Source organism: Dendrobates tinctorius, unplaced genomic scaffold (assembly GCF_039654945.1).
Source record: "Dendrobates tinctorius isolate UK_male_01 unplaced genomic scaffold, ASM3965494v1 ptg000043l, whole genome shotgun sequence".
Taxonomy (NCBI): Eukaryota; Metazoa; Chordata; class Amphibia; order Anura; family Dendrobatidae; genus Dendrobates; species Dendrobates tinctorius.
Window position 1 is genome coordinate 10,566,215 of NW_027361711.1, and position 25,515 is coordinate 10,591,729.

General features: G+C 46.7%; 1 protein-coding gene across 5 annotated transcripts in view; it reads right to left on the reverse strand.

Moving 5' to 3' along the window:
• Positions 1–25,515, reverse strand: part of ARHGEF37 (Rho guanine nucleotide exchange factor 37) — a 233,486-nt gene that overhangs the window by 111,551 nt on the left and 96,420 nt on the right. For all 5 annotated transcript variants that reach the window (XM_073575190.1, XM_073575193.1, XM_073575192.1 and 2 more), the window contains exons 3-4: positions 25,020–25,229; positions 2,030–2,234 (exon numbers count right to left, since the gene is read on the reverse strand). In XM_073575190.1, the coding sequence (XP_073431291.1) occupies positions 2,030–2,234; positions 25,020–25,229 (415 nt within the window). The remainder of the gene's footprint in view (positions 1–2,029; positions 2,235–25,019; positions 25,230–25,515) is intronic.

Genomic DNA, 25,515 nt, shown 5'->3' on the forward strand with positions numbered 1-25,515 from the left:
CTGCGGGTTTTTTCCTGCGGAACCGCAGGTAAAACCGCAGGTAAAGTGACCTGCGGTTTTGCTGCGGTTTGGCCTGCGGTTTTGCCCTGCGGTTTGACACCTGGACAATGGAATAGGTGGCAAACCGCAGCAGAATCCGCAGAAACAATTGATATGCTGCGGAAAAAAAAAACGCAGCTTTTCCGCAGGTAAAAAACCGCAGCGTGAGCACTGCGGTTTTTAAAACCCATAGGCTAACATGGTAAAGTACCATGTCTGCGGAAATGCTGCAGTTCTGCAGGGCCAAAACCGCAGCAAAACCGCAGCGTGTGCACAAGGCCTAAGTGTTATGGACCTCTGGTTTTGAGGAAATGAGTGGTCCAGATTCTCAAACTAAAATGTTACCTCAGATATGTGAAAAGACAGCAAGAAGTGGAAATCTCTGTGACTCTATGTTGAATTGTTGCGCACCTGAGGCTCAGTCGCCACAGAGGTACTGCACCTCCTCCTGAGGTGTGGTGCCCCACCATCCAGGTAAGGTGGAAACACTTGACCACACTCCAACACCTGCACCCCACACCACAAACTAGTGTAGCAAAGCACCTTCGGCGGCTCCCTGCTTGGAGTATAGCAAAGCACCCCTTGGTGGCTCCCTGCTTGGAACACGAAACGTGTTGGGAGGTGGGTGGAGTTTAGTTCGCACCAAAAGAGCGGGAAGAGTTGAGTCAGTCAGTCAGTCAGTCTTGCACTCAGTCAGTGAGTGAGGATGTAGAAGGACAGAGTGTGAGATAGAGAAGATCCCTGGGAGCGGGATGGAAGAAGGAAGTGCTGCAGCAGGCCCCAGTGATCTGGGTCTGCTGGCACAGGAAAGAGACAGAGAAAGGAAGCTTGATTCTTCATTGGGAAGAAGGATTAGTATGGAACATAAGGAGAATAAGAGAACAAGGACCAGGGTTAGAGGAGAACCCTTTTCAAGTTCTAAGCGCAAGGCCGGGGTCCGGTCCCCGATGTGGTACGGATACTAATGGTCATGCAGCAGACACCGGAGGAATAGAAGTAGTGACCACTTTATTCCCACACAAGACTTGGGGGCACAACAGCAACTGAATAGTGAGCCGGGACTTAGTAGCAAGGAGTCCCCGAAGCAGGCTACAGCTGTCTGCCGTACAAGTAGAGTTCATAGGAACATCTGACAGGAGGAACTCCAGTGTAACTCAGTACTAGGAGTACTTCACTCAAAGGCGCTATAAGAGGAGACGTTCAGAAAAGGCACATATGTTGGCGGAGTGTTGGAAAGGAGTATTCCATCTGGCCTGGAGGTTGACCGAGTCCCTAACCCGGAGGACACGGCACGGAAGCAGGCACCTGTTCGTACAACAGACTGAGTAAAGCTTTGGAACTACATGCCCTGGTGTCCTCCACTTATTCCCGCGCCAACCTGCCCAGCACTGCTACATCCCTCGCGCCTGGCACTACATCATCTCAGTGTCATTTCATCTACACTGCCCTGTGATTACAGCCCTGTCTGTGGAGGGCTATAACATCACTGCTGCACCACACCATCTGTCCCAGAGGATCTGTCTGCAGCGTCGGCTTACATCTCCATTGCCGAACACCACAGGTGGCGTCACGAATCACTTATAAACTTTCACTACCATCAGCACACTGAACATTCTCCTTTTTACAATGGGCGCCCAGGGCCACAGGCCGGGTCCCAGCTGCCGTGACATCTCCCATTGAAGCTCATCGGGCCCGGTACCGAATACCCCACAGCCCTGGGTGTGAGGGCGACCCAGAATGAGCGACTCCTTTAACAAATGGAGCATCTAGTTTAATATGGCTAGTCATACACACTTGACCAAACATTAGATTAGATTGTCCAATGTATACAGGTCTCCATAACAGATATCTAGAAAGCAAGGATCGAGCATTTTGGATTTGAACATGCCCAATTCTTCGTTACACAGAGATGCTGATTGCTCCTATTCCGGTTTCCTCACTGCAATAAATATACAAGTTTAATATGAGGTAAAAAGTGGAGCACACATACCTTCTCCAGTTTGGGCTTAATTTCTGAAGTTAGAAGGCGCAGATATGTAACATAAGACAATTCTGAGGAAATCAGCTCTTCAACAGCAGGTTGAGCAATTCTCAAACCGTCCACCTCATCGTATATAGGCTCTTCACTAGGGGGGATATTTTCATATATTCCATCACTTCCTGTTGGATCAGGGGTATCCATGTCATCAAAGGACCTGAACAAACAACAAACCTCTAATTACAATATCAAAACATAAAGCAGGGTATATGTATCATATGGTATTAAAAACAGCTAGAAAAAAGAATGATTATTAATTGGGAAAATAATAATAGAAATGTATTAATTATGTGGTAATTGCTCACTCATTTATTTATGGGCATCAGACTATAGGGGGCTGAAGAAGAGCGCACGTCACAATTTTCAGATTTACAATTTTTTAAATATTTAGAAAACCATATATCAATTCTTTAACACTTCACTACAGTACAATTATGTTTGTGAGTGTAACATGAAAAAATGTGGAAACGTTCACGGGGTATAAATACTTTTTCAAAGCACTGTAAATGCATGCATTTAGCGGAAAAATGGTCCTGCTCTAGTTCTCATTTACAGATCTTTACTGTGTATTATTTTGAACAAATAAAACATCAGCTTGAATAATTCTTTGCACTTTCTCCTGATATAGGGCGTCATTCACACGTCTGATTATTCCTACATGGAAAAAAATGGATCAATTTCCATCAGAGTTTTGGATCAGAGTTTCATCATTATTTGGTTTTTGCGTCTGTTTTTACCATCAGCATTTCATTCAATTTCTCCTACCCCTTAGGCCACGTTCACACTGTCAGTATTTTACATCAGTATTTATAAGGCCTGTTTCACACATCAGCTTTTTGAAATCCGTCAAAATCCGCCGTTGTGCAAAAAAAACGGATCCGCCATTTTGCTTGGCGGATCCGTTTTTTTTCCCATTGAGTTGCATTACCGGCGGATCTTGACGGATGGCCATCCGTTCGATCCGTTTTTTTGCGGATCCGCCAAAATTTTGGCGTCCGCCGACATGCCTGAATGGACCATGCAACGTTTTTTCTGTGGCCGGATCCGCATTTGACATTGCGCTGCCCGGAGGATTTGCCTTGCTCGGAAATTTAACCCTAAACTCTGTTCTGACGGCAAAAAAATTCTCTCTCTCTCTCTCTCTCTCTCAGCGGTTCCTTTAAAATTCTACCTTCAACGGATCCGTTAAAATAACGGTCCAGTGACAAACGTTGTCATCAGTCCAAGAATGGTTCCGTTGTCCGACATTTTAGCGGATTTTAACTGAAGCAAAAAACTGATGTGTGAAAAAGGCCTAAGCCAAAACCAGGAGTGGAACAATCAGAGCAAAATTATAATAGAAACATGTCACCACTTCTGTATCACCCACTTCTGGTTTTGGCTTACACATACTGAAGTAAAAAACTGACCAAATACCGATAGTGTGAACGTGGCTTCGAACTGATGGCACTGAGATGACACATGGATGGCGTCCATGTTACTCTACTTCTTTTTCACGGATCCACCAGGTAAGTTTGATCGGATCAAAAACCAACATGTCTTTTTTTGTGGACAGTCAGTCTAGGTAAAATAACACAGACATGTGAACAGCACCATAGAAGATAATGGGTGCATGTCCTATCTGTGAAAAAGAATGATGAAACATGTACATGAATGAGGTCTGAATGACAAAGTGATATGTAAGTGGCCTCATTGTTCATATGTAACTTCCTCTTAGGCAACGTTAACATGGCAGCTGAATTTTTTGGGCCACTTATGTTCCCAAATGAAGAATGTGACTGGCTATGTGTGTAGATCCATGTGCCCACTATTTAGATGCCCTGGTATATAAATTGCCCTAGTCTAGAGCATGCTGTGATTCTTTTTCACATAGACCAAAAATAGGCCACATGAGTTACAGGATAAGTTATGAATGTGTGGGATATGAGTATATTCAGATTAATCAGTGCCAAGTGTTATATCTTGTTACACTGCCATATACAGCTCTGGCAAAAATTAAGAGACCATGGCACAGTTTTATAAATTTCAGCTTCTCTACATGTCTGACAGCCGTTCCATTCCAGTGTCAGTTGAATTCCAACCAGAGTACACCTCATTCTACTTAATGTGCTTCTGATTAGGTGATCACCTGAACCAAATCTTATTTAATGAAGGAAAGTATAAAAAGCCCTGCTGTGGTGTTCACAATCCTCTTGCAATAGGACAAGCTGGATGGCAAAACAAGTGCTAGTAATATCCCAAAAGTAATAGGAAAGAAAAAATAACTTTTAACCATGCCAAAGGAGTTGAAAAGAAAAGTCTTGAGTGAGGAAAAGAAGGGCTCAATTCTGGCTTTACTAGCAGAGGGATACACTGAGCATCATGTTGCCTCCATCCTTAAAATTTCTAAGATGGCAGTCAATTACAACAAGGTCAAGCAGCAAACATTGGGGACAACAAAGCTACAGACTGGCAGAGGGCAAAAACGACTCTCCACTGACCAGGATGACAGTCATCTTATTCGAATGTCACTCAGCAACCGCAGGATGACATCAAGTGACCTACAAAAGGAATGGCAAATGGCAGCTGGGGTGAAGTACACAGCAAGAACAGTTCGTGACAGGCTCCTAGAGGCAGGGCTCAAGTCATGTAAAGCTAGAAAAAAAGCCTTTCATCAATGAGAAGCAAAGGATAGCCAGGTTGAAGTTTATATAAAGAAGAATACCACGCTATCAACTAAAACCTAAAAGGATAAAGTCCCCCAAAAAACACCAATAATGTGGATCCTTAAATAGTTGCCAATCGTAACTACTGTAGCTGTCTGTAAAGTATGAAATGGCTTAAAATATAAACAGCGTTCGAGTGTGTAAGTCGGCATATATATTATGATCCAAAACTGGTATATGCATGTGCTGCTTAATGCCCTCTGCGGTACTTAATGCTTACCCTTTCGGAGTTCCTTCCAGTTACTGGGCTTGGACCTGCTTGACAGATGTGGGGGATCCAAATATTATCTGATTCCTGGCCTCGTGATGTGATGCAAAGGGTAGGAAAGGAGAAGGTGCAGGTGCACGGATAAGCAGAGACAGGGGCGCTCCAGCCTGTTGAGTCCCTGGTTACCCGGCAGGAAAGAACAAAGGGCCATTAGACAGCTAGTTACTATTAGCAACTACTTAAGGATCCACATTATTGGTGTTTTTTTGGGACTTCATCCTTTTTATAGGTTTTAGTTGATAGCGCGGTATCCTTCTTTATATAATTTGTTGTGTACATAGTGACAGTTTTGCACAGAGTCTGTTTAGTTACCTGCTGCTGCATTCTATATTAGGGGGCGCCAGTGTGTCCCATATCATTTTTTCAGGCTGAGGCTTGCCAAAGACCATAAGAATTGGACCATAGAGGTAAGTAAGGTAATTGACCTGCCCCGGAAGCAGTAGGGTACTCGGTGCCGGGCCCGTTGATGTCAATGGGAGATGTCACAGTGGCAGTGACCCAGTCCGTGGCCTCAGGCAGTCAATGTAAAAGGGGTAGAGTGATGGGGATAAAGTTATTGAGATGATTCATGACGCCACCTGTGGTGCTCGGCAATGAAGGGGTTAAGCCGATGCTGCAGGCAGATCCTCCGGGACAGATGGTATAAGGCAGCAAGATGTAAGAGCTCCCCACAGGTAGAGCCGTAGTCCCAGGGCAGTAGTAATAGGTGTTGAGAGAGAGAGGGTTCAGTGTTAGGCACAGAGATGTAGCAGTGCTGAAGGAGTTGCAGGAAGAAGGCACTGACACAACAGGGTGCAGTTTCCTTTACCTTTACTGTGCTTTGTCAGTGCAGTCCAGGATCCAGATCACAGATGGAACAGGAGTTGATTAGCCTGGAAGCAACTTAGGAATCTCTCTATGCAGATGGGTTGTGTAGTCTCCTTCCTAGCGCTTATCTGAGGCACTTGCAGTACTGAGTTACACTGAAGTTCCCCTTGCTTGCTCTCTTTACAATGCCCCTCGCATGGCAGGCAGCCGTAGCCTTCTACCTCTCCTGGCTCCACACGTTACTGCTGTGCCTCCGAGTCTTAGTTGGGAACAGAGCATATACAGCCTTCTGTTCCTCTGGTTTCTGCTGCAGGACCATCAGCATCCATACAACTTCGGATACCGGACGCCGAACCATGCACTTGAAGCCAGAAGTAGGCCTGAATTCCCCTCAATCCTCCAGCTCCAATTTTCCACATCCACACACTTTGCTCTCCTCACAGAACTGATTTAACTTCCCCTTCCTGGCCCCCAGAGAGCAGCTCCTCCCCCCAGTTTGGTTCAGAGCTCCCTCTGCTGGCTTGGAGTGGGAACTGTGCTGTGTGTTGTATTTAACTGATAGAGAGACCCTTCATTGCTTCCAAGCATGACATCACACTCCCTAGGAGGAAGGTAATGCCACTGTGGCGACCATACTCCTGGGGGGCACCACATTTCGCCCTAGTGCAATTCAGTACTCCCGGACTGAAGAAAACATGCAAAAACATATTAACAAATGAATAATTGTAACTGTTACAAGATTTCAAAAATGAAAAATTACAAAAACCAAAGCTCAAAAATAGTCCTTGCGATGATTAGTCCATGCGTCAATGTCCATGGTCCATTTCCTGAGCAGCTGGTAACCATATACAAGTAGAGTTTTGGCCACACATAGTCCTGTGGCCCAATTGTCCATCAAAAACAAACTAATATTGCTCAAAAGATTCTTACAGAGTCTCTGTAGGCACGTAAGCTTGAAAAGTTGCATATTTACAGTTTACCATTCACATAACTTATTTATATACGAAACCTTATGGGTGGTATGCCTTGGGTACTACGGACAGACCTACGTAGCACTAGTGTTGTTGGGGACCTTACTGGATGCCTTGTCTTAACTACTACTGGTGTAGTATGTGTTGTACTGGCTACACTACCGATGGTTCTGCGTAGCACAGGAATACTAGATTTCCTAGGACCACTTCTACTCACCGTGGGCATGACAGATTCACCACTGGCAGTGCGAGGATTATCTTGCTCCACTGCTGGTGTGATATCCGCTGCCTGTACTTGCTGGTTTTCAGGGTGGTCTTGAGTCACTTGTTCTTGCACTACCAGTTGGGGAAAGGTCAAAACTTGTACCACTATGTCCTGATTCGCTCTAGTCCAATTTGCAGGGAATTCTCCAAGTACAGTTCTGACCTTTTCTTCTTCTTCCTCTATGGGCTGAAGGTTGTTTTGCTCTTCCATCCTGTCCTTTAGTTGGTCAGGGCACAGTTTCAGATGATCCCTCGACACTGCTGATGAGGTTTCTCCTCCATCCTTACTGATAAGGCACACTTTGGTGTTGTCAAAGTTTGATGGTAGGACGGTGTAGGGTTCAGCTTCCCATTGGTCATCCAATTTATGCATCCTCCTTTTCCTCTTTAGGACTTGTTCTCCTGGTGACAAGGGAACTGCAGGTGCAAGTTGATTGTAGTTCTTTTCCTGTTTTTGTCTCGCCTGAGCTAGACTCTTTTCTACGCACTCTTGTACTCTTCGATATTGCTGCTGCCACTCTGCATCCCAGTCAGCATCTGGTGATGTCACCTCGGGTGTAAGGACTGCCATATCCAAATCAATAGGCAACTTGCCAGGCCTCGCTCTCATTAGGTAGGCTGGAGTGCAGTTGGTGGAATTCACAGGAATGTGATTGTAGAGGTCTACCAGATCTGGCAACTTCTCTGGCCACAGATTCCTCTCTTCCAAAGGCAAGTTCTTCAGTAGATCGATCACCACCTGATTCATCTTTTCACACATGCCATTGGTCTGTGGATGGTACGGTGTTGTCCTGATCTTCTTGCAACCTCTTTCATGATAGATCGTCTATTTCTCACTCCTTGGGCACGCTGGGCCGCAATTGGCCGGTGGAAGGCAGGTAACTATTTCTTTGAGTGCCTCAGGGTCTTCTCCCCCATCTGGCAGATTGGGCATCCTGGACAGCGCATCAGCATTAGCATTTTTGTGCCCCGCTCGGTACTTGATGGTAAATTCATAGTTAAACAGCTGGGCCATCCATCACTGCTCCAGTGCACCTATTTTTGCAGTTTTCAAGTGAGTCCGCGGGTTGTTGTCTGTGAAGATGGTAAACTTGGCTGAAGCTAGGTAATGCTTGAATCATTCAGTCACAGCCCAGACTATGGTGAGGAACTCCAGTTTGAAGGAACTGTAGTTGTCAGGGTTCCTTTCAGTGGGACGAAGCTTCCTGCTGGTGTAGGAGATCACTCTTTCTTTGCCATTCTGTACCTGTGACAGTACTGCTCCCAGACCCACGTTGCTGGCATCAGTATACAGAACAAATGGTTGGTCATAATCTGGGTAGGCCAGAACTTCATCTCCTGTGAGAGCCATTTTCAGTCGAGTGAAGGACCTCTCCAGTTCCTCATTCCATTCAAATGTAGGACTCTTCTTCCTGGCTTTCTTGGGCTGGCCCACCAGAAGATTTTGCATAGGTGTGGCTATCTCAGTGAAGCCTTCGATGAACCTTCGATAGTAGCCTACCAACCCGAGGAATTTACGTACCTCATGGAGGTTGCTGGGCTTCTGCCAGTCCCGGATGACAGTGACTTTGTCAGGATCTGGTGCCACATCTTCTGCACTCAGTACATGACCGAGGTACTGCACCTTGGGCTTCAGGAGGTGGCATTTGGATGGCTTCACTTTCAGGCCAAAGTTGGACAGGGCTTCAAACACCTCAGCCAGGTGCTGCAGATGGTCTTCATAAGTCTTGGAGAAAACGATGACATCATCAGGTACAACAGAACTGTCTCGAAGTTCTTGTGTCCAAAACAGCACTCCATTAGCCGTTGAAATGTCCCTGGGGCGGTGCAGAGCCCGAACGGCATGTAGTTGAACTCGCAGAGACCCAATGGTGTGGTAAACGCTGTTTTCTCTTTGTCTGCCTCTGCCACGGGAACCTGCCAATACCCACTAGTGAGATCTAAGGTCGAAAAATAGTTAGCAGTTTTAAGTGCAGCTAATGACTCGTCAATTCTGGGTAATGGGTAGGCATCCTTATGTGTAATGCTGTTAAATTTTATGTAATCAACACACATTCTCATGGTACCATCTTTCTTTTTCACAAAGACTATTGGAGCCGCCCAGGGGCTACAACTATCTCTGATTACCCCAGCTTCCTTCATTTCCCGCAACATACTTTTGGCACATTGATATTGTGCTTGGGGTATAGGCCAGTACCTTTCTTTAATGGGTGGATGATCTCCAGTGGGGATATGGTGTTGAACCCCTTTTGCCTTCCCAAAGTCTAGAAGGTGTTTGCTGAATACCCGCTCATACTCCTGAGCCACTCAGTAAACCCCATTCTTTTGGTATGAAGGGGTGGAGTCAGTTCCCACATGCAGCTGCTGACACCACTCCTCCAGCTGCTTAACAGAGCCATTGTCCCCTGCCTGGTCGGATAAGACCAAGGGCTCTGCTGCCCGTATTGCGCTGTTACTGACAGTAAACAGCTTAGCAACTGTGGCATACCGAGGTATTGTGGCCTCCTCCCCACAATTCAAGAGGCATAGAGGTACTCTCCCTTTGCGAACATCAACTTCCCCTCTGGCTGTCAGGACAGTGGGCCGGCTATGAGAGTACACTGGCTCTACCAATGCTTGGTAATCTTTTCCTCTGAGGCCTATGGCTGCCCGACACCAAATTAACATTTCACATCTGGGGGGTATCGCAATGGGGAAAGAATCGCTCACTCTAACGCTGCCAATTTCTCCACCAGACAGTTCTACTTGCTGTCTTTGCATCAGGGCCTTGATCTCCTTCTGCAGTATTCGTTCACTGGAACCAGCAGTCTCGGCTACCTGTTGCAACAAAACAATAACCTTGGCAAGACAATTTTCAATCACATTAGTACCTAAGGTCATAATTGGGTTACATTCTCGTCGATCAATGTCTATAACTATCAGACCTTGAGATTTTAACTCTACTCGCCCCACTTTAATGGTAATCTCTTTACATCCTACTTGCGGCAAAGACTGACCATTGCTGGCAACTACTGTCAGTTCATCACTTGGGCCACGGGTAAGTTCAGAGTCAACCCAATACCGCTTGCAAAGGATACATGGCATAGTTGTCACCTGAGAACTAGTGTCCAGCAAAGCGTTCATGGGGAAGACCGGTCGCCCTCCAACATACTTGGCTCACCAGTAGAGTTGAGCGAAACGGGTCGAAAAAAATTCAAAAGTCGCCGACTTTTGGCAAAGTCGGGTTTCATGAAACGAAACCCGACCCTAGGATGAGGTCGGCCACGAGGTCGGCGACTTACGCGCCAAAGTCGCGTTTCAAAAGTTTGTTTTGCGCTCTTTTTCAGCCAATCAGGATCCACGGACACTGTGGGCAACGTGATGACCTAGGCACGGGTCACCACCATCTTTCAGAAGGGCATGCAAGTGATTGGCTTGCTTTGGTGGGCGTCACAGGGGGTATAAAAGGGCGTGCACGCCGACCGCCATCTTACTTCTGCCGATCTTAGTATAGGGAGAGGTTGCTGCTGATTCTGTAGGGAGAGCATTAGGCAGGGAAGAAGACAAAAGAACTGCTTCTGCTGCTAGCGATTTGGCCTGCACAACACACAAGTCACTGTGTGTGCAGTGCAAGGGGAGGCTATATTGTGGTGTATCAGTGGTGTTGGTTGTTGGGCTGCCTTCTAAGGCTTCCTGACACGCTGGCATTGCTGTTTACCCACTGCTCCGCAAACTGCTTTTTTAAAAGCAATCCAATCTCCCTTATCCTCTAGTCACTTTGGTCACAGCTGTGCCATCGAGCGTGTCACATAGCGCTCAGATATCAGTGGGCCTCACACAATCCACAAGTGTCCAAAAGTGTACGCAGAGATTCAAAATCTCCATTATCCTCTCGTCACTTTGGTCACAGGCAGCTGTGCCATCGAGCCTGTCACATAGCGCTCAGATATCAGTGGGCCTCACACAATCCACAAGTGTCCAGTGTCCAAAAGTGTACGCAGAGATTCAAAATCTCCATTATCCTCTCGTCACTTTGGTCACAGGCAGCTGTGCCATCGAGCGTGTCACATAGCGCTCAGATATCAGTGGGCCTCACACAATCCACAAGTGTCCAAAAGTGTACGCAGAGATTCAAAATCTCCATTATCCTCTCGTCACTTTGGTCACAGGCAGCTGTGCCATCGAGACTGTCACATAGCGCTCAGATATCAGTGGGCCTCACACAATCCACAAGTGTCCAGTGTCCAAAAGTGTACGCAGAGATTCAAAATCTCCATTATCCTCTCGTCACTTTGGTCACAGGCAGCTGTGCCATCGAGCGTGTCACATAGCGCTCAGATATCAGTGGGCCTCACACAATCCGCAAGTGTCCAGTGTCCAAAAGTGTACGCAGAGATTCAAAATCTCCATTATCCTCTCGTCACTTTGGTCACAGGCAGCTGTGCCATCGAGACTGTCACATAGCGCTCAGATATCAGTGGGCCTCACACAATCCACAAGTGTCCAGTGTCCAAAAGTGTACGCAGAGATTCAAAATCTCCATTATCCTCTCGTCACTTTGGTCACAGGCAGCTGTGCCATCGAGCCTGTCACATAGCGCTCAGATATCAGTGGGCCTCACACAATCCACAAGTGTCCAGTGTCCAAAAGTGTACGCAGAGATTCAAAATCTCCATTATCCTCTCGTCACTTTGGTCACAGGCAGCTGTGCCATCGAGCCTGTCACATAGCGCTCAGATATCAGTGGGCCTCACACAATCCAAAAGTGTCCACTGTCCACAAGTGTGTGCAGAAATTCTAAATCTCCCCTGTCCTATAGACACCTTTTACCTTGTTTTACATTACTATATAGTTTGTTGGATTTTGTCTACATTTCTACCAAAAATGAGGAAGGCTGGTGGAAGAGGCCGTGGAATTGGGCGGGGGTTGGCAGCTGGTAATGATGGTGTTGGTGGTGGATCTGATGGTAGTGGCAAGAGCAAAATAGGACCGAATGCAGGAGGTGCTGACCCTGCGTCATCGTCTGGCTACATAAGGCCTCGAACGCTTAGTTTTCTAGGAGTTGGCAAACCGCTTTTAAAGGCAGAGCATCAGGAAAAAGTTTTGTCTTACATTGCTGACTCAGCCTCCAGCTCTATCGCCTCCTCTTCTTCAGTTGTAAAAAGTAAAAGCACTGAGTCGTCATTGGAGGCTCATGTTCATGAACCACACCTTTCCTTGTGTCCTTCACCCCAACCAAGATTGAAGGATGACGCAGGCCATACTACTGATTACTCCATGGAGCTGTTTTCACATACCATGCCTGGATTATCAAGTGAAATGGTGAATTACCCAGGCCAAGATGAATCTGACATGGAGTGCACTGATGCACAGCCGCTGATAGATGATTCTGCTGGTACATTCACTCAGAGCACTACATTGTCCTCGCAGTGTACAGAGCCAGATTTTGACCCTGATGAGACTCAGGTGCCCCTTCCCGCACACTATACCACCATACACGGTGACACAGAGAAAGGTGCACATGACATAGAAGAGGAGGTGATGGATGACCCAGTTGTTGACCCAGATTGGCATCCATGGGGGGAAGAGGGTGCTGCTTCCAATAGCTCAGATGAGGAGCATCCACAGCAGACATCGACATCGCAACAGCTGTTATCTGGCAGGCCCGGAGAACTCCAAAGACAGGTTCCAAACATCAAAAGAGTTGCTGGACAGCTTGTCCAGAGGGTCAAAAGATCACAGCGTGCTAGGCCGCAAAATGTCTGCCAAAGTAGGAAGAGTGCAGTGTGGCACTTTTTTGAACAAAATCCTCATGATCAGGCCAAGGTTATCTGTAAGAAGTGCGCAAAGACCTTTAGCCGAGGGAAAAATCTGAAAAATTTGAATACCAGTTGCATGCTTAGACATTTAACCAGCATGCACTTGCAAGCGTGGACACAACACCAAACCTCAAGTGCCACATGTGCAACTGATCACAACGAAGGTAGTCAGCAACGCTACATTGTTTCCCCCACTGTAAGCCCACCGGTTAGCACAGCAGCAAATGTTGAGGTGTCGTTGCAAGGCCACAGCAGTCAGGGAATCCCACTGTTATATCAACGAAAGACTGATTCTAGGCCATCAGAAAGAACACCAACTCCATCACCATCATCAACCCTCTCTCAGTCCGCCCTGTCCACCGCTACTTCCACCATATGCAGCTCTCAAGTCCAGCTCACCCTCCCAGACACTATGAGTAGGTCAAGAAAGTACTCAGTCTCTCATCCGCGTACACTGGGTTTGAACGCCCACATTGCCAAACTAATCTTGTTTGAGATGATGCCCTTTCGGTTGGTGGAAAGCACAGCTTTCCGCGAACTCATGGCCTATGCAGTACCACGCTATGACCTACCCAGTCGCCACTTCTTCTCTCGCAAAGCCATCCCAGCCCTCCACCATCATGTGAAAGACCGCATTGTCCATGCACTCAAGCAGTCAGTGAGCGGAAAGGTGCACCTCACAACTGATGCATGGTCCAGTCGGCATGGCCAGGGCCGTTACGTGTCCATCACTGCGCACTGGGTTAATGTGGTGGATGCAGGGTCCACAGGGGACAGCGGTGGTGGGACAGTGCTGCCTAGCCCACGGTATAGGAAACAGTTGGCTGTAGGCGTTCGACCCTCCTCCTCCTCCTCCAGAAGCGAAAGCTCGTCCACAGAGCGCAGTCGTACGAGCACTCCATCTGCAGCTGCCACTGTTGCACACGATGTGTCTCCCTATCGAGCAGCTAGTGGAAAGCGTCAGCAGGCTGTGTTGCAGATGATGTGTTTGGGCGACAGACACACCGCCGAGGTGCTGGCCGAGTACTTGAAGCGACAAACTGAGTCATGGCTGGGCAGTGTACATCTTGAGGCAGGCAAGGTAGTTAGTGATAACGGCCGTAATTTTGTGGCAGCCATAGCCCTTTCAAAACTCAGCCACATACCTTGCTTGGCTCACACATTGAACCTGGTGGTGCAGTGCTTCCTCAAAAATTATCCGGAGTTAACAGCCCTGCTCCAGAAGGTGCGAAGACTGTGCGCGCACATCCGCCGGTCGCCTGTACACTCCGTTCGTATGCAGAAGCTGCAGCGATTGCTCCACCTTCCCAACCACCGCCTCATTATCGACATTGCAACAAGGTGGAACTCCACCCTGCACATGGTGGAGCGGCTGTGCGAGCAGAGGCAGGCCATAATGCATTTGTGGGAGGATACACGGCCAGGCACTTTGAGAGCAGACATGGAGTTGACAGGCGTGCAGTGGTCGAAGCTGAAAGACCTTTGTAAAGTCCTTCAGTGTTTTGAGGAATGCACACGGCTGGTAAGCGCAGACGACGCCATCCTAAGCATGAGCATCCCACTTATGCGTCTGCTCATGCAAACTTTGACGCACCTTAAGGAGCAGGCGTCTGCAGCCAATGTTGATGAGGAGGAAGAGGAGGAGGGAATCCTTGATGACATTCAGCCATTGTCTGCTCAGGGACCTCTCCTGGACGAGGTGGAGGAAGAAGAGGAGGAGGAGGAGGAGGAGGATGATGGGGATGATTACTTAGGGGAGGAGGATGCATATAGTGGAGCAAGTGAAAATGTTGGCGTGGCAAGGTCTGGTACAGGGTTTGTGCGTGACTGGAGGGATGTGGATTTGCCAGAAAGTGCTCCTCCACCCAGCACTCGCAGTGCATCATTGACACCGGGAACATTGGCCCACATGTCAGATTATGCCTTGCGGATCCTAAAAAGTGACCCCCGCATTGCCAAAATGATGAACGATGACGACTACTGGTTGGCCAGCATCCTGGATCCACGCTATAAAGGCAAATTACAAAACATCATGCCACAGGAGAACCTTGACCTAATATTGGCTAATAAACAAGCAACTCTGGTAAATCGGTTGCTTGAGGCATTCCCAGCACACAGCAGCGGTGATGGTTCTCACACGAGCCGTACGGGCCGGGGGCAGCTTGGCAGAGGTGTTCGTGGTGCACACAGCAGAAGTGGCGTTGGAGACAGGGGTTTCATGACAATGTTGTGGACTGATTTTTCAAATACCGCTCACACAACTGGTAATACTGCATCGATGGAAAGTGACAGGAGACAGCAGTTGTCAACTATGGTTACAAACTACTTTTCCTCCCATATCGATGTTCTCCCACACAGGTCATTCCCCTTTGACTATTGGGCCGCTAAACTGGACACCTGGCCTGAATTGGCCCAATATGCCTTACAGGAGCTCGCTTGCCCAGCTGCAAGTGTGCTATCGGAAAGAGTCTTCAGTGCAGCTGGATCAATCCTGACAGAAAAAAGGACCCGTCTGTCAACCCAAAATGTGGATGATCTAACCTTCATTAAAATGAACCACGCATGGGTTTCCAAGGATTTTGTCCCACCTTCCCCTGATGACACATAGGGTGACAGAAAAATGGCTTGCTTTGGTCCACCTCTTCCTGGTACTTCACCTATTTCGCCTTTTGCATCAGTTGAATGTCCAACATCAACATATGCCACTTTCTAAAACTCCCTAACTGTGCTGCCTCCCCCCCCCATGGCCGGGGTCACCACCTAGCGCACGACACCGTGCGAGTGCCGTTGCCCTGGACAGGTGGGTAGGCCGACTCTTGGGCGCGGGCACTGGCACAGGGTCCCTCATAGTGCAATCAAGTGTCTCTGACGGTGGTGGTGCACACCCGCCGTCAGACACACCGCTGTACTATGAGGGGCCCAGTGCCAGTACCGACGCCCACGAGTGGGCCCCCTTGCTTGGCCAGGGCCCCAGCATTTGCAATCTTTACCTCTTCCTGCTCCTCCGCTGTGTAATCTGGGCCGTCAAATCCATACTGTGCCTGACACCGTCTGAGCCTGCCTCCTGAGACATATATTTTGAATGTGTACGCTATCCATACATGTTATCCGGGGATACGGTACCCCTTCTAACCTTTGTGCAATGACGTGCAATCCATACTGGGCCTAACACCGTCTGAGCCTGCCTCATGCTGTATAGACATATATTTTGAATGTGTACGCTGTCCATACATGTTATCCAGGGATACGGTACCCCTTCTAACCTTTGTGCAATGACGTGCAATCCATACTGGGCCTAACACCGTCTGAGCCTGCCTCATGCTGTATAGACATATATTTTGAATGTGTACGCTATCCATACATGTTATCCGGGGATACGGTACCCCTTCTAACCTTTGTGCAATGACGTGCAATCCATACTGGGCCTAACACCGTCTGAGCCTGCCTCATGCTGTATAGACATATATTTTGAATGTGTACGCTATCCATACATGTTATCCGGGGATACGGTACCCCTAACCTTTGTGCAATGACGTGCAATCCATACTGGGCCTAACACCATCTGAGCCTGCCTCATGCTGTATAGACATATATTTTGAATGTGTACGCTATCCATACATGTTATCCAGGGATACGGTACCCCTTCTAACCTTTGTGCAATGACGTGCAATCCATACTGGGCCTAACACCGTCTGAGCCTGCCTCATGCTGTATAGACATATATTTTGAATGTGTACGCTATCCATACATGTTATCCAGGGATACGGTACCCTTTCTAACCTTTGTGCAATCACGTGCAATCCATACTGGGCGTGAGAACGGCTGGCGAGCTGTTAAGCAAGCTACAGCACCTGTCCAGACAAGTACAGGGATTCCCTAGTGAGGAGACTTATTTGATTGTTTTCTATGTTGGGACAGCAATTTTTGGGGAGCACTATACTCTGGAGAATGATAGATGGGGCCCACCATACACTGGAACATTCCAAAGGTGGACATCAGACACTGGAGCAGCATTTACAGGGCCCATTATACACTAGAGCAGTAGAAATGGGGCCCATTATGTTTGGAGCATTATTTGGGCCCATAAGACAGTGGAGCTTCATCCATGGGGACCAACATATACTGTAGCATTATGTGGAGCTCATCATATACTGTTTCAAACATTATATGGGACCAATGATTTTGTATGGAGAAATAGATGGGCCTCGTCATGAGATGTAAAAAGTGAGGTATTTTTCATTGTACTATACTGCTATTTCTCTGCCGTATCGGAGCATGATGAGTTGTGGTATGTGTTAAAGGGGCGCTCTTTCGCCCAGGGCACATGAAAACCTGCAGCCAGCCCTCCCCCCCCACAAATTTAGCCAAATAACCCCCATTTTTCAGTGCGTAACTTGTATTATGAAGTTAATTAAGGTTGACAAGCTTAAGTAAGAAGAATTGATGCTTTTGGCATTCAAATGGGCACTGTAGGTGTGTTTCCTGTCCTCCTCTCACTGCCGACTTTTATTCCCCATTGACTTACATTGGGTTTCGTGTTTCGGGACGACCCCGACTTTTCCCTATAATCGGACGATCTTGCTCGACCCGACTTTTGGAAAAGTCGGGTTTCACGAAACGAAACGCGACCCTAAAAAACCAAAAGTCGCTCAACTCTACTCACCAGTTCTTTGGGCCTTGTGGTCCTACTCCTGGGGGTCGGCCCTCTGCCCCAGGGGTTGCTCGTTTAAATAACAGAATCTTGCAATGTGGCCTGCCTTGCGGCAGTGACGACAGATGGGACGTCTGTCCTGGTCATAGCGATCGTTGTCTCTCCATCGGAGTGGCGGGATCCTCTTCTTCCGTAGCCACGGGACATCCTATGGACTGGAGGCCAGCTCGATCTTCTCCTTTGAGGACACCTGCATGGACTGCACAGTTTTGGCAAGTGCAGCCATATTTTTGTTCAGCTCTTGGACCTGAAGACGCAATTCTGTAGATGCATCATTATCCAGAGTCTGTGCATCAGCCCCCACAAGGCTTGGGGGGAAAGATGCTGCTTCTTGGGGGTATGTGATCGCTGGACACCTAGGGGGGGCAGGACGGCTGACATTTGGTTCACGCAGCACCCGGATAGCCCTGTCTTTAAAGTCTGCAAAGTCTAGATCAGGGTTCTGTAGGGCTATGATGCGCAGCTGTGCTCTGTGGGTACTGGATAGGAGTACCTCAATAAATTGCTCCTTTAACAGTCTGTCTCCATCTTTCACACTGTTTGGGTCAATCTGCTTTATGGCTCGCAGCGCCTCCTGCAGGTTAAGAGCATAGTCCCTTATACTGTCCTACACTCTTTGCTTACACCCAATGAATCTCATTTTTATTTCAGCTGCAGGGCGGGTGTCAAAGGTGTTTTTTTAGCTTAGCCAGAGTCTTTTGAACAGTCTCTTTATCAGTGTCCTGCCAGGACTTTACTTCTCTTCGTGCTGCACCAGTTAGCTGCCCAATAAGGATGTTCACTTTTTGGCTTTCAGACAGAGGATGCACTTCAAACAAACTGCACAGTCTCTCTTTGAATTCACTCAGGGTATGTGACTCCCCTGAGTACTGCGGTAACCAGGCCGCTCCCAGTATATAGGGCATGGACAGCGACTTTATGGGGACTGCTGCGGTGGGCGCTGGTTCTTGCAGTGTCATTGGAGCCGCAGTTGCGCTTGCCCCTGCATCTTGCGGTGCCGTGGGGGGTGCGGGGGCGTTCACCGCTGCATCTTCTCTTGCCTCAGACATTCCCTTCCCCCCTTAGTTAACGTTGGCCAGGCTCTGTGCCTCACTGGCTTACCGGTCGGCGCTCCGCAGGCTGGATGATCGGGGGACGCCGGGACTGCAGGCCTCTGCTCCTCACTTCCCGACCGCTGGTCTCTTCATGTGCAGCACCTTACTTTTTGCACTTTCTGGCAGGCTTCGCCCACGATGGCACGCCCCTTTGGCTTCCCGCACATGCCAAGTGGTGGGGTAATGGCGGCAACTGCACAATATGTCCACGGCACACCACACAGTCTCTGGCACAAAGGACCCGGTGGCAACGGGCTTTGTAATTCCTGTTCGTAACGCCAAAATTGACCCGCTCCGGGGGCAGTAGGGTACTCGGTGCCGGGCCCGTTGATTTCAATGGGAGATTGTTATTAATGAGTCACCGAAGGAGGAAAAAACAAAAATACAAGCTAAGTCCAGAAAACCGGAGAGGTTGGTAGCTATCGGATTGCAGACCCCTGATCCTATCCACAACATCTAACAGTAGCCATGGGGGGTTCCTACGATGCCCTAGACCCCTCGATCACAGCCGGAGAACTAAATAGGCCTAAAGAAAGAAAGGGGAAATCTAAACTGCCCCAGAGCAGACCCCACAGCAATAGGCAGCCCCCAACATATAATGACGGTGAGGCAAGATGAAAACACTAACACAGATAGAAAGATAGATTGAGCAAACTATGGGGCCCAAGCTAACTAAAAAGGACAGGATAGAAAAGCTGCTGTCTGCAATCCGCAAAAAACCCTACCAAAAAATGTCCCAACCATCTGATAGGAAAAACAGGCCCTGAAGTCGCTAGGACTTCAAAATGACTATATCAGCACTCAGGTAAATTCTGAAGACAGCACAAAGAAACAAACTGATCAGAGACAAAAATGGAACTCAGCACACCCCCGACCGGGGATGGCTGAACTCCAAAAAACAAGGTAAACAAAACAAAACTAACAAGTTCAATAGCAGAGCAAAAACTTATCTTTGGGAAGCAGGAATCAGACTGGTCTCCAAGAATCCAGCAGAGAAATCACCAGCGACTCAGATGGGCGTCGGCTGCCTCATATCCAGTCAGCAGTTCCTGTTACCCAGTCATCATCTACCAGATCAGGTGTTTGGTAATCAGCCTCACTACCTTCCTTCACCAGAAGAGGGAGTTCATCAGACATCAACGGTGAAGGGGAAAATGAACTCACAACAGGAGATGTCACAGTGGCAGTGACCCGGTCCATGGCCTCAGGCAGTCAATGTAAAAGGGGTAGAGTGATGGGGATAAAGATATTGAGATGATTCGTGATGCCACCTGTGGTGCTCGGCAATGAAGGGGTTAAGCCGACGCTGCAGGCATATCCTCTGGGACAGATGGTATAAGGCAGCAAGATGTAAGAGCTCCCCACAGGTAGAGCTGTAGTCCCAGGGCAGTAGTAATAGGTGTTGAGCGAGATGGTGCAGTGTTAGGCACAGAGATGCAGCAGTACTGAAGGAGTTGCAGGAAGAAGGCAATAACACAACAGGGTGCAGTTTCCTTTACCTTTACGGTGCTTTGTCAGTGCAGTCCAGGATCCAGATCACAGATGGAACAGGAGTTGATTAGCCTGGAAGCAACTTAGGAATCTTTCTATGCAGATGGGTTGTGTAGTCTCCTTAATAGCGCTTATCTGAGGTACTTGCAGTACTGAGCTACACTGAAGTTCCCCTTGCTTGCTCTCTTTAGAAAGCCCCTCTTATGGCAGGCAGCCGTTGCCTTCTATCTCTTCTGGCTCATACACGTTACTGCTGTGCCTCTGAGTCTTAGTTGGGAACAGAGCATTTACAGCCTTCTGTTCCTCCGGTTTCGGCTGCAGGACCATCAGCATCCATACAACTTTGGATACCGGACTCTGAACCATGCGCTTGAAGTCAGAAGTGGGCCTGAATTCCCCTCAATCCTCCAGCTCCTCTTTTTCACATCCACACACATTGCCCTCCTCACAGAACTGACTTAACTTCCCCTTCCTGGCCCCAGAGAGCAGCTCCTCCCCCCAGTTTGGTTCAGAGCTCCCTCTGCAGGCCTGGAGTGGGAACTGTGCTGTGTGTTGTATTTAACTGATAGAGAGACCCTTCATTGCTTCCAAGCATGACATCACACTCCCTAGGAGGAAGGTAATGCACTATGGCTTCCATACTCCTGGGGGCGCCACATAATCTTCTCTGATGGGTCTAATTTTCATCTTTGCCCAATACCTGGCTGTCTAATGGTTAGACGGAGACCTGGAGAGGCGTACAAGCCACAGTGTCTTGCACCCACTGTGAAATTTGGTGTAGGATCAGTGATGATCAGGGGATGCTTCAGCAAGGCTGGAATTGGGCAGGTTATTCTTTGCGAAGGACGTATGAATCAAGCCTTATACAAGGTTATCCTGGAAACCAGTTGATTCCTTCTGCTTAGACAATGTTCCCCAACTTTGAGGACTGGTTTTTCCAGCAGGACAATGCACCATGCTACACAGCTAGGTCAATCAATGTGTGGATGAAGGACTACCACATCAAATCCCTGTCATGGCCAGCCCAATCTTCAGACCTGAACCCCATTGAAAACCTCTGGAATGTAATCAAAAGGAAGATGGATAGTCACAAGCCATCAAACAAAGAAGAACTGCTTACATTTTTGTACCAGGAGGGGCATAAGGTCACCCAAAAGCAGTGTGAAAGACTGATGGAAAGCATGCAAAGACGCATGAAAGCTGTGATTAACAATCATGGTTATTCCACAAAATATTGATTTCTGAACTCTTCCTGAGTTAAAACATTAGTATTGTTTTTTCTTTATGATTATGACCTTGTTTTCTTAGCATTATTTGAGGTCTGCAAACACTGCATTTTTTTGTTCTTTTGAACATTTCTGATTTTCTGAAAATAAATACAAAATTTACTGTTTCGAAATTCAAAGGCATGTTGTCAGTAGTTTATAGAATAAAAGAGCAATTTACATTTTACTCAAAAATACAGTGGGGCAAAAAAGTATTTAGTCAGTCAGCAATAGTGCAAGTTCCACCACTTAAAAAGATGAGAGGCGTCTGTAATTTACATCATAGGTAGACCTCAACTATGGGAGACAAACTGAGAAAAAAAAATCCAGAAGATCACATTGTCTGTTTTTTTTTCATTTTATTTGCATATTATGGTGGAAAATAAGTATTTGGTCAGAAACAAGCAATCAAGATTTCTGGCTCTCACAGACCTGTAACTTCTTCTTTAAGAGTCTCCTCTTTCCTCCACTCATTACCTGTAGTAATGGCACCTGTTTAAACTTGTTATCAGTATAAAAAGACACCTGTGCACACCCTCAAACAGTCTGACTCCAAACTCCACTATGGTGAAGACCAAAGAGCTGTCAAAGGACACCAGAAACAAAATTGTAGCCCTGCACCAGGCTGGGAAGACTGAATCTGCAATAGCCAACCAGCTTGGAGTGAAGAAATCAACTGTGGGAGCAATAATTAGAAAATGGAAGACATACAAGACCACTGATAATCTCCCTCGATCTGGTGCTCCACGCAAAATCCCACCCCGTGGGGTCAGAATGATCACAAGAACGGTGAGCAAAAATCCCAGAACCACGCGGGGGGACCTAGTGAATGAACTGCAGAGAGCTGGGACCAATGTAACAAGGCCTACCATAAGTAACACACTACGCCACCATGGACTCAGATCCTGCAGTGCCAGACGTGTCCCACTGCTTAAGCCTGTACATGTCCGGGCCCGTCTGAAGTTTGCTAGAGAGCATTTGGATGATCCAGAGGAATTTTGGGAGAATGTCCTATGGTCTGATGAAACCAAACTGGAACTGTTTGGTAGAAACACAACTTGTCGTGTTTGGAGGAAAAAGAATACTGAGTTGCATCCATCAAACACCATACCTACTGTAAAGCATGGTGGTGGAAACATCATGCTTTGGGGCTGTTTATCTGCAAAGGGGCCAGGATGACTGATCCGGGTACATGAAAGAATGAATGGGGCCATGTATCGTGAGATTTTGAGTGCAAACCTCCTTCCATCAGCAAGGGCATTGAAGATGAAACGTGGCTGGGTCTTTCAACATGACAATGATCCAAAGCACACCGCCAGGGCAACGAAGGAGTGGCTTCGTAAGAAGCATTTCAAGGTCCTGGAGTGGCCTAGCCAGTCTCCAGATCTCAACCCTATCGAAAACCTTTGGAGGGAGTTGAAAGTCCGTGTTGCCAAGCGAAAAGCCAAAAACATCACTGCTCTAGAGGAGATCTGCATGGAGGAATGGGCCAACATACCAACAACAGTGTGTGGCAACCTTGTGAAGACTTACAGAAAACGTTTGACCTCTGTCATTGCCAATAAAGGATATATCACAAAGTATTGAGATGAAATTTTGTTTCTGACCAAATACTTATTTTCCACCATAATATGCAAATAAAATGAAAAAAAAACAGACAATGTGATTTTCTGGATTTTTTTTTCTCAGTTTGTCTCCCATAGTTGAGGTCTACCTATGATGTAAATTACAGACGCCTCTCATCTTTTTAAGTGGTGGAACTTGCACTATTGCTGACTGACTAAATACTTTTTTGCCCCACTGTATACCTATAAAGAGAAAAAGCAGACAAACTGAAAATTTTGCAGTGGTCTCTTAATTTTTGCCAGAGCTGTATGAGAGAATGTCTATGTTTTGTTAATGTCTTTTTGAACCATTTTGAAGCTGTGAGACATGGCGTACCCGGGGGTGGAAACTATTAAGTCTGAGATTATTTTGATAATCAGGTCATATCTTACTGTCACTTTAAGGGAAAGGTATTTAAGGGGTGTGGATCTTGCTGCTTCACAACAAATGTAACACATGGTCACATTCACTATATATGTTTAGGTTTCTGGAGTGTGGATTTTGTGGGCACTCAGAAGTCGTCAGTCAGACCATTGGTGTGAACGGTACGTAGAAAGAACCTACTCTGATGTGAAGTGCTAGGACTCTACGGTATGTCCATTATGGGCTGTGTTTTTAAATTTCTGCACACATACATATGTGCTTTGTTTTTTTTATCCGCAGTCCTCTATAGTGGCTTCTCTATGTCGCTAGCGGCAAATTGACCCAGGACTCTAAGATTATGTATGTGTTGGCTGCAACACTTATTTCGGGAAAGGTAAGACAATTTTAGACTATACATTTAGGGAGCAAAAAATGTCGAAATTAAAAATAGAAGGTCAAGAAAAAGCAAATTTGTTACCTGATAAGTTTCCCAGCGACACTGGATTGATGTTCACAAACACAGGAAAGTTGCAATTTGTGTCTTGCTTTTAGGGAGATTGCCAGCACAAAATGTCTGTTGAAACCAAGAACCCGTGCTCGGTGCATCTTTAATAATAATTTTATTTCTATGGCACTAACATATTCCGCAGCACTCTACTATTGCATGACCGTCCACTGAGCCCTGGAAACTTCACACTAGACCTTAAGCAGCTTGGATTGTTTGTCTCTCCATGCTTCCTCCAGACTTGATTTCCAAGGTCTAGTGTGAAGTATCCACAATCAATGATGGTTTTGGGAGCCATTTCATCTGCTGGTGTGTTTTATCAAGACCAAAGTCAGCGCAGCCGTCTACCAGGAAATTTTAGAGCACTTCATGCTTCCCTCTGCCAACAAGCTTATTGGAGATGGAAATTTCATTCTCCAGCAGGACTAGGCACCTGTCCACACTGCCAAAAGGAACCAATATCAGGTTTAAAAACAACAATATCACTGTGCTTGATTGACCAGCAAACTCTGACCTTAACACCATAGAGAATCTATGGGGTATTGTCAAGAGGAAGATGAGAGACACCAGACCCAACAATCCAGACGAGCTGAAGGCTGCTATCAAAGCAACCTGGGCTTCCATAACCCCTCAGCAGTCCCACAGGCTGATCGCCTCCGTGCCATGCCGCACTGATGCAGTAATTGATGTCAAAGGAGCCCAGACCAAGTATTGAGTGCATTTACTGAACATACATTTCAGTAGGCCAACATTTCGGATTTTAAAATAATTTTTCAAGCTGGTGTTATAAAGTATTCTAATTTACTGAAATAATGACTTTTGGGTTTTCATTGGCTGTAAGCCATAATCATCAACATTAACAGAAATAAATACTTGAAATAGATCACTCTATTTGTAATGACTCTATATAATATGAGTTTCACTTTTTGTATTGGAGAACTGAAATAAATTAACTTTTTGATGATATTCTAATTTTGTGAGATGCACCTGTAATTGTCATATTCTGAATCAGCAGGTTCACAACTGGCAGTGTAAGGTGAATAACATGCAAATACCATACTACTTTTAATGAAAATCTTCAAGCTTGGAACTTACCACATATCCAGACAACTCGATGTCTCATCAGTGTCAGCATCAGTCACAAATACAGAATCATCATTTTTCGGTTCAGTAAATGTATTCGCTTCAGTTACACTATCGTCATCAGATGCGGATTCATGTCCGTCCGAGGTCAGGACTGAGGACGAAGAATCATCAAAACTTCTTTCAGTACTTGACTGTGAGCTCAGTGAAAGGGCAGAAGGCCTGTGAATGTAAAGCATGGTTTTAGAGAATTGTATAATATAATAAAGACATTGATTAGAAACCTGTTTCAAAGTTTTTTATTGACGCTACATACATTTAAATATAAATGTAACAACAAAACCTCACACATAAGGTAAATGTGGGAGAGCAAGAAGAGATACAAAGAATACAGTAAAAAAAAAACAATTATTTACCATATATTCAAATATATTATTAAAAACATACAATAAAAAAGCAAAAATGCTGTTTGGGGACGCCGAGCAAAAAGGGAGGGAAAATTGATATA